The sequence below is a fragment of the Microplitis mediator genome, chromosome 2, assembly GCF_029852145.1.
Source record: "Microplitis mediator isolate UGA2020A chromosome 2, iyMicMedi2.1, whole genome shotgun sequence".
NCBI classification, from domain to species: domain Eukaryota; kingdom Metazoa; phylum Arthropoda; class Insecta; order Hymenoptera; family Braconidae; genus Microplitis; species Microplitis mediator.
Genome location: NC_079970.1, coordinates 2,404,370 through 2,415,290, shown reverse-complemented (window position 1 = coordinate 2,415,290; position 10,921 = coordinate 2,404,370). Strand labels below are relative to the sequence as shown.

Sequence of the window (10,921 nt, the reverse complement as noted above, 5' to 3'; positions counted from 1 at the left end):
TCGAGGATTGATTGGATTGCGAGCCGATCGGCAGATAGGAATCGAGCTGCGCACGCAGGTTGGCAACAGGTAAAAAGAACAAGTGAGCTTGACTTTAAGTTGATACAATAAAAAAGAGACAGTTAAACAAGCAGGGAAAGCCGCAGGTGCCAAGAAGGGGGGTTAGCTTCTCAAGGTGGGAGTCGAACCTGACCGGTTGGTAGGTTTAGCTCCGGGTTCTGGTCGACGCTCTTCGATCGACAGTCGCACACAGGAAGTCAATATACCCAGGTGAACATTTTCAAACATCATGTAAACTCGTTACCTATTTTTTATACCTGCGCTGCACTGTACCAGGTAAGACTTTTTTTTATTTATTTATCGGTAAAGATTAATAGATATTTCAAAAATGCGCATGCGTATTTTCAAATTTTCAAATTATTATTACTGTTTATAACTTTAATATTTAGCTAATAAATTATTTAATCATTTTTTATATAAATATTATTTAAAAGTTAATGTATATAAAAATATATATGATATATTTTACTATATACATATGTAGAATAAATTAACGAGACATAGGATCTGCAGTTATGCTCCAAAGAATATAACATCGTTACGGTGAATGATTTTTGACAATTACATATATATATACATATGTTATATACAATGGAATAGAATTGTCTAGACGTATTCAGTTTTAATAAAACAGACCAATGACTTTACTGTGTACAATATAGGTATATATATATAAATTTTTTATAGCATGTTATATGTTACATGTTATGTTTATGTATATACGAGCGACTCAATACTATTAAACACACGATGCAAGAACCAGTCAAACAACATTCCCCGACTTATAACTATAACTGTTGGATCGAATTCGAGAGGAGAGAGTACTGTACAAGAACAAGAATATTGTATTAAGAATAAGAACGCCAACGCTTGACTTTACGCCGGCCGCCATTTTGGTTGCGGTTTATTGCGACATTTTATATATTACTATTTACTACACTACATACTTGAAGAAAATAATACTTTTACATATAAGTATTTATTTATTACAAAAGTTCATTTCTCCATTTATCAAAATTACAAATTTTCTCGTATCGATTTTTTCATGTTTTTGACCCAACGATCATTGGAACCGCAAAAATGAAATTAATATTTTTTTAGTAGATAAATTTTTCGGGGCAAAATAGACAAATGATTTAAAAAATTATCGCGTAGTAATTTTTTGTGAGTAATAGACTTTTTTTCTTCGTAAGATAGAATGGGAAATGTCAGTGAACGAAATGAGAAATTAAGTAGAAAAGTTTCTGCAAAGATGATTTATCCTTTGGCAAGATGACATAAATATTCACGGATGTGGCTGCGACTTCCGTTCATTGCACTTCAGTAAAAAAACTCCAGTGAATGAAACGATCGAATAGTCATTAGAATTATTAAGAAAATTCCCTTGATAGTTTACTTGTTAATTATTAATTAGGCGGGAAAAATTATTTGAATAAGTAACTTTGTTTAAAATCCGTAAAACTAACTTATTTGCAGGCAAATTTGTTGCGTCATCACACAGTGCTTGACAATTGTTCTACAATTGTATTACGTTAGATAACTAATATTGGAGTAGACAACAAAATATATGACTACTGTTATATAACAATTTATTCCAAGTGCAGAAAAAAATGGAGCCGGCAATCGAGGCGTAAAATAATCGAGGGAATAAAATTATTTTTTATTAGAAAAAAAAAAAAAAATAAATAGCTAGTAATTTTATGGATTTTAATTTGATAAGTTCTAGGTCGGCATGTTTATTTAAATTAATTATCATATTTTTTATAAATAAATATATATATATATTTTTTTTTATGCCAACGGTAACGATGAGTAATGTGGGAATTTAGTTTAAATAATCAATATCCTCGGCATACTTCATTAAGATTTCATAATCATAACTCGCTATAATAAATTTTTTTAACAAGACACTACTTTTGAATATTCAAATTTAACGAGCAGACGATAGATAAAAAAATTCAGTTTTTAAAACGATATCCTAATGGATTTTTAATTACGATAATAATAAAAGTTTTAGTGAAAGTTTTTGATGAGAAAATAATTTTCATAAAGTTGACAATATGACTCACCATGGCCATAATATTTTCTTGTCCTTGAGGCATATCACTTGTTACGTACTTTATGTATGTACACTAATCACTTATTGAAATTATATTTTACATTCCAACACGTACTGTATCGTATCACGAACCAATACTTTTTTTTTTTTTTAAACATATATACGTAAGAACGTATTTTTATTCTTTGTTTCAATTTTTAATTATTTTATTGTACACGAATTTATGGAACAATTAATAATTATTTTTTTTTTTTTCATATATATATACTAGAATGAATTTTCACTATTTGAAAAATTTGAAAAATTTTGCGTTTATTTAAAAATAAATTTGACTGTACCCTTAATCAAAATTTTCAAAGGCTCCAAATTTTCCCGCCATTTTAGATAGAAAAATAAAATTCTAATTTCTATGGTTAAAAAATTATTTCCGTGAAAATTTTTTGACATTTTAGTGAAAAATTGAGTTCTGTGAGATCGTAAAAAGTTTGAAAAAAATTTTTGGCCAAATAAATTAATAAATAGAAAAAGAAAATTCTGTATTTCAAATGGCAAAAATAAAGTTTATAAAAAACCTTTTTAATTTTAAATTAAGTGATTTATGAGAAAGTCATATATATGTACAGATGCTTAATAATTCAATGAAGCATATAAATTAATGTGGAACATGAATAGAGAGAATTCCATAGAGACTAAAGTCCCAAATAAATTTGTAATGCTACATGATGAACGATAATACGCAATTACTGAAAATGTGAATGCGCGTATTATTTGCAGCCTATTAACTACTAATCCGCTTTAGTAGTACAAACCAGCTGCGCCCTTTCAATTTGCTTATTCTCAATACACCGAAATGAGATGAGATGAGAGGAGAAAAATAAAATCCACTAGTTTAAATCAATTAAAAAATCCTCTTATACTAATTCGCAGCATTTCATTTTATTTATACGCCTGTAAATTTATAATTGAATGCGTTAAAATAAAACTCTTTTTACTCATTGACGCTTTCTTTCAGACTTAAAATGAAATCCACCGAGTCGGCGTGTACAAACATGTCGTTAAAAATAGTGGAGGATTTTAAAAGCGAACCTTAATGAGGATATAAAAATATTATTTAATGATGCTGCTCAACTTGTTGGTGTTTATTTTGGTGCTCGGAATATCGGAGTCGACACTAGATCCCGCGGGAACAAAGTGCGGTGAGAAAAGATGCTCGACTACAGAATACTGTAGTCTTTTCGACTCTCAATGTCTGCCGTGTTCTTCGATTTGCGATCCCACTACTCATAATCACCATCTCGATCTCTGTGTCAAAGATTGTCAAGGTAAATTTTCATTTTTATTTTTATTTTTAATTTCTAAAAAAAAATTCAGCTCTAAAAATTTCAACCCCCGAAATAACGACGAATTTTTTTTACTACAAATGAAATTTTCTTCTATTCACTACTCAAATTTTTTTTTTTTGTTGGTAAAAAAAAAGAAGTCATAAATTGTAGTAATTCAATGTAAAAATATAACAATGTACATTATTAGAGAGGAAAGAAAAGAAAATCTTCTTAAAGTAGTCGTTATAAAACATATGTATAAATTTACCCTGCAGTAACGAGTACGAGTGTGGGATGCACACATCTCATGAATAGGGCGTGGTGGTAATAAATTACCTTGAGTTATTATTTTTATATTTTTTATTCCATGATACGAAGATGCCAGGGTCCTTTTGCCTTTGAATTATTACACAATGCCAGCAGCAGGCTGTCACATCTATTCAATGTTTCAAAATGTCAACGGCTTAATGCCGAAAAATTTTAATAATACTTTTTTTTATTCAACCATCAACTCCATTTGTCATTTCACTACAATAAATTCACACGCCCGCGCATGTTTGCATATATTTACAAATGTGAAAAAATTTTTAATTTATATCCTTTGACGTTAAATATTTAAACAGCATCGATACGAGTCTCGTGAGTGCGATTGTACGTAATCAAATTAATTAATTATTCTCTTTGACTCATTACTCACACATATATCGAAACAGTTGGCAAATTTGAACATCCAGAATTTCGATAAATATTAAGCTCATGATATATTGATAAGAATTCATTTTTTTAGTAGGAAAACCCGAGTGAAAAATTAAATATGCAAAATTTTATTTTCTCACAACTGCGTACGGTATTTTTATAAAAATAAAAACATGACACATTCGATTGATGATTATTTCATTCATGCAGGATATTATGCAATTTTACGTCAGTCTATTAAATAATTATGTTTCGTAATTTATTACCGACACCACGTGGAGTAAAAAAAAACAGTAGATATTTTTAAAATTTTTCTCAGTGTTTAATAACTCGTAAATGATCTATAATTTTTATCAACATGACAATGGGAAAAAAATGGTATATGTAAAATAGGGTTCACCTGAGTATACATATGTACACTTGAGTAACCTAAGCCTCAATTATTCTACACCTGACGCTCCAATCGAGCCAAGTCCCAGTGGTAGTTGTAGTCGTCGGTTCTCCATACAACCGACAACCTGCTCCCAAGTATAAAGAAGTTAAGCGAGTTTACCCGATGACTCATCAACTTCTTGGCTCTTCTTTTTTACCTTCTATTCCATTCCATTCTATTCTATTTCCTTTTACTTCTATCCTATATACCATATATATATATATATATATATATATATTACTGTACTACTTTCATCCAATTTTATTGTACAATACAACACAACAACATATACCCCCGTCGTGAATTTTTTTTTCTTCTCTTCCTTTCTTGGTTTGGCGCCAATTCAATACACGTTTTTTTATACTTTGTAATTTCAAACCGAGTCAGGTAGATCTTTTTCAATTTAATTTTTTTTTTTTTTTTTTTATATATATTATTTCGACATCAATAAAAAAATTTATCACTCAAAGTCAAACTTATTGAGTTTTTATTTATTTACAACATGTGTTTTATAGTGACTCAGTAGTATAGTGTCTGTCCTCAGTCTTGTAATTTTTATTATTAAATTTATTTTTGTCACCATGATTATTTTAAATTTGCCCTTGAAAATTAACCTGCTACATTCTGTAGTTAATATTTTTACATAATCGAATTTATTTTACGCCTGTGAATTATAAAGTAGTAAAGTGAGACGAAAGCCGTCGGAAAAATTCAAATTTTTTTTTTCCCGCTCCCAGAAACCGAAAAATTATAAAAAGGCACAAATTTACGAAAAAATTTATGGTTATCATAAAAAATTTTATAAAAAAAAAAATTACTCATAGAAATGTCAAAATTTGTTGCATTAAGAATTAAGTAGGACTGCGATAAAATATATCAAGTTTTCCATTTAAAAAAATTTTTTAAATGACTCATTTACTCCGGACAATTAAGATAAATATAGATGGTATTTTACTGTAAGATTTCATAGTGCATCCAGTGTAATCACACTTACATACATATATATGTATATAATAAGTGATACGGCAGTTATTCTAAAGTACGTAAGAATAGTAAATGAACGTGGCATATGTTGATGACGATGCGGGAACCACCAGGAAAGCTTACGATAATTATTGTATGCTATACTATTGTATTGTAGGGAATTGTTTGCCGCAGGTTGCTATCACGACCTAACTTATAAATTTCACACTGCGTCTGCGCTACATTAATCTATTATTTCCATTTTACATGCAGTACAATCTGGTTATAAACTATTCCAAACCCTCAACCCTCTTTTACATATATTTAAATTTTATCTCTTAATAGCGAAATTAGACAAAACATTCCTTGTAAACAATGTAGTCTACATAATCAGTAAAAAACGGGGCTAAAGTATTTTTAATGATCGCAGTGGGCAATAAAAGAACTAGAATTTTAAATAAAAAAATTTTTCGCACCAAGAAAATTTTTGAGGCGGGGAAAAATTTCTTGCATCACGAAATCTTTTTTTTTTTCTGTGGAAAAATTTTAATTTGTCAGTAAAAAAAAAAGTTATTGGAGTTTATAAATAAATATTTTTATTATTTTATTGTAGTCTATAACTTCGAGACCGGGGGAATCACTAGATTTTTTGACCTCCTATTTTATTTTAAAAAATAGTACAGAGAGTAATGATACAATTGTTGTGAGTTACAATAAATAATAATAGAGATATATAAGATGTATAAAAAAAAATGCATTTATTTTCTGCGGTCTGTATAAATCGAGCATTAGTCTTTTAGAATGTCTCGTAGATGTTCTTGTATCGTTAATGCAGGAACCAGCGGTCTGGGTTTGAGGACTGGGGGGAAGGAAAAATACCATAATGCTGTACTGTAAGAAACATGATGGATGACACGATAGTTGAATGTATGTATATATATATACATAAAACTTCCGGTAAATCATACGTCAATTTTTTTTACTACTCTTCCGACACCATTAATGTAACAAGGCTAATGATGTCGTAAAAGTAAAAAATTAACTGACATTTTTAAAATTCTATTAACGTACTTTGTACGAGATAAAAATTATTATCATATATTAATCATAAAGTACATTAATAGAAGACAAGAACACACTTGAGAGTTTTAAAAATTATTAAATATTTTTTTTTTATGATCCTGAAGTTTGCTGACGTCTAATAATTTTTTGAATTTTTACAAAATTAATTATAAAAAAAAAAATATTTTAAAAAATTGCACTTGTAGTTTTTTTAATTTTTTACGCGTGCATATTTTTATTATTTTTTTTTAATTGATTTTTTGAAAAAAAAATCCAAAAATTGTCAATTGTCTGCTAACTTCAGAATCATTTTTTTTTCTATTTATTTATTTTTCTACTGAAAAAAAAAATTAAAATTTACGAAATTGAAAAAAACCAATACTGTAATCACTACAGACCCATACGAAAAAAATATATATCCGGATATATCCGGGCAAATCTGCATATATGAGACATATATTTATATATATGTTGCATATATGCGACATATTCCAGATTTGCCTGGATATATCTGGATATATATTTTTTTCGTATGGGAGAAGTAATTTTGAATTATTTCTATGAATTTTAAAATTGTCAACAGACGGCAATTATTATTTAAATGAATTTTGTAAACATATTTCATGAAACAAAATATATGATAACATTTTATCGAATTTAAAATTGTTGATTAGTAAATTTGTTCGGAATACAAAGATGTACAAGTTTGATGAGAGACACGATAGATTGTTTATGTATGTATACATATACGTTTATGTAAACATCATACATCGATGCATAAGGTTGTAGTGAGCGTCAACATCAGGTTTGTTAACTCAACGGAAGCCAGCTCGTTATCGAGTTGGCACAGAGTGTTAACGAGCCGCGGTTCAAAACTTACAAACTTCGAAAGTGCTAAGTCTAACGCGTCTATCAATTCCACGACATTTCCCGTGTTCGAAACTTGCTTCATTAAATCTAATGATTATCGTTATTACATTATCGCTAGTACTCCTATTTCCAATTTATTTACCTTAATTGTTCAGTTCTTCACTTTCAATCCTATATATTTATATACATATATTTTTTTGTGGATTAAATTTTAAATTAGGCTCTATCTGTTATAAATTAACGATAAAATAATTACACGGGTTGTGTGAATTTTTTTTAGATTTTTTGTTCGGTTATTTTATATTTAATATAAACTTTCAGAGTACCTGCACGACCAGAGATACGTACTACGTGCAGACCTAGGACGAGATGAGAACTTAAGAGGTAAGTTAGTACAACGTTTGAATATTAATTAGACAGTGTGAGTCATACCCTTGCGAAGAGATTAAGTGACTGTAACTCTCGTGATAAATGTATGAGAGAGATTTTAACGGGTTAATAATTCAAACAAAGGAAAATATTGTCGTCACTAAATTTTAATTTAACAATTTATTCACTTTTAATTATACTAATTCTGTTTTATGAGCGAATATTTGTTTTATAATGTAACGTAGTTTGATTAGGACGCTCGTTTTAGACGAGGCTAAAATTATCAAAAGGTCTCTCCCTAAAACAAAATGATGACTTTCGAAGAAAATGTCTCGAAATTGATGAATTTTAAAAGAAAATTTTGTTTTTTCTTAAGTGCAATTGAGCCGCGAAAAATAGCGGGAAAAATAAAATGAGATTTTTTAAAAAATGTGTTTATGTAAAAAAATAATCGATGTAAAATTTGATATTGAGAAAATAAATTTTCTTTCTTTTATATTTTTTTTTTAGTATATTTTTTTATGTATAGTTATACAGGATAATTTGACGATGCATATCAGTCTGCACGCAATATACCGCTCGATTTTACTACTATACGACTGGCACATAGTATGACGTGCACGCGATTTTATTTATGTTCATTATAAATGAGCTATAAAATTCAAGAGAAAGTGAATTTGAATTTTATATATTTTATTTATTATTACAAACAATTGTAATAAAAAAAATCCCTACTTAAGTTATGGGCCCGGAAGTAGTCGTCAGAATGTTTCAAAAAATTTAACGACCGCCCAAAAAAAAAATTATTGTGAAAAAATGAAAATCACCATGGGACAAAATTTTAATTATTAATTTTATTACAGTCAGTGAATATTATTTTCAAAATTGAATTTTCGTCTGTTCCCATCTATTCCGATTTTTTTTTTTTCCGCAACTCTTATTCAAATTTTGGTAAATTATTTGCGACATTAATTCGCTTTCATGAGACTTGATCTGAAGATCCTGAAAAATTTTTCAAGATTAGATTATTTTCAAAAAACGTTTTTTGAAAATTTGAGATTCAAAGTGAGAATGATAAATAATGAATATTTTTTTTTTTATATGGAAAAGAAGGAAAAGTATAATAGAAGTTAAATTTATTTTTATAGAATAGGTTTACTGAAAGCTATATATATATAGTAATCTATATTTATATAGTAATGCTATAAGAAATACATCAAGTAGATGTAAAATCGATAAATGCAATTTTCACGTTCGTTACCTATGACCTGGGTGGTAAAAGCGGTAAAAAATTTCGTAAAATAAATTTGACCATAACAGCCCTTATCTTAATTTACGAGAGCCTTTTTTCATTCTAACTTTTACTGCCGTTTTTTTTTTAAAGTATAAAAGAAAAGTAAAAACTTTAAGAGCCAGTATAAAAGTTTAAAAATAAGTATTTAATGTTTTATCTTTTTATGTAGTTGTAAATTTTATTTTTCAGACGATGTACAAAAACTTGGATCACTCGTTAAAATTTCATTGGCCCTTACTTTGATAACAATACTAGCAATTATTATTTTTCTGGTAAGAACAGTTGTTAAGTTTAAAAAAATACGATCTGCGGTTGAAAAAATATTTGGAAAAAAGTGGGCCAAGAATTCCAATAAAAACAAAATAAGAGACGATATAGAAAATGTTACGGTAGTTAAACCCGTCCAATCTAATGTCGTAATTTCGACGTTGCCGACAATAAGTGCTGCAGTTTCCTCAGCATCTTCAAACTCACAAGACTCAAATAGCATCAGCAATAATGATTCAAATGGATCTTCTACTCCAAATACAACTAGTACATCAGTGTCCACTAAATTTGCAAGTGAAGATTCAACTTTAGAGTACGCGTACGATAATCCCGCGATGACGCCGAGTCCCGAAACTCCGACCGATAAATTAAAGTCGAAACGTGAAAGCTCATTTTGAATTTTTTAAAAATTTCAAACTTTTTTTACAAACATTCCACTTTTAATGATAAAATTATACGATTTTAAATGGTGATAATTTTTTTAAAAATATTTGTTAAAATTTTATAAACTTTTAATCGTCGGTTATTTTTAAAAAGTGTAAAATTTTTTTTATACCCGTTTTTTAAAAAAACCTGGGTCTTGTTGATTTTTTTTAAAATTTTTAAATTAAGTATTGAAGATAATTGATAACAAGATTTATTAATTAATCAAATTAATTAATAATTAATAATTAACTAATTAATAATTAGTGTATCATACACTCGTAAACCATGCGGCTGTGTGACTTAAACCGTATTTAATATTTATATTTCAACGTTGAATTTAAATTCCACATTAATGTTGAAATTAATTTTAATTAGCATTTAAAAAATCTTATTTATAATTAGATGATACTTACTGATATTAAGTATGAATCTCTATATATATTTATATGAAAGCGTAGCTACTAAGTAATTAAATATATATATATATCGTATGTTTATTTGTTTAGACATATATACATATATATAAGCGCCTTATCAGCAATTCCGTCCATGAAAGGCCTTATGAGCAAGTGCATTGCGATAAAAGCGTGCATTGCATAGGTCGGTCACGTTTCAAAATGTATGTACGCTGTTGCTAAAAAATATATATTTTATACCTTAGCTCTATCTAAAACAAATGAATTTCAATTACCGATACGTGCTCAATAAAATTAAAAAAGAAATTTACCGAAGCTCAGTTTGAAAAGAAGCTCAAAATTTTAAATCATCTGCTCAATAATATGAGAAAATATATGAGAATATAGAAATTTTTAAATATAAAATTGCTCAAAATTTTTAAAAATATTTTTTCGCGCGTCTTCTGCATTTTGTGACGTCGACTGACCTTAGATTAATTATAAGAGTAAGTAATTAATTAATTAATTAAAATGCATACCGTGTATTTAAATAAGTAATTATATTATAATTGTACAAACTTTTGGACTCGTTACGAGTATCCAGTCTTCCAGAATTCAGGATATTAAAATATTCGCCCTTAGGCAGCTATTAATTACAATTTATTAATTTTCATTAATTAATTAATTATAAATAGATATATCAAT

The 10,921-nt window shown here is 28.2% G+C and overlaps 1 protein-coding gene across 1 annotated transcript; it reads left to right on the top strand.

Moving 5' to 3' along the window:
• Window positions 1-178: 178 nt before the first annotated feature.
• On the top strand, window positions 179-10,875 carry LOC130678673 (protein grindelwald). Its single transcript, XM_057486044.1, has 4 exons — window positions 179-336; window positions 3,132-3,441; window positions 7,787-7,849; window positions 9,318-10,875. Exons 2-4 carry the CDS (start codon window positions 3,234-3,236, stop codon window positions 9,791-9,793), a joined length of 747 nt encoding a protein of 248 aa, XP_057342027.1. The 5' UTR covers window positions 179-336; window positions 3,132-3,233; the 3' UTR covers window positions 9,794-10,875.
• Window positions 10,876-10,921: the final 46 nt, after the last annotated feature.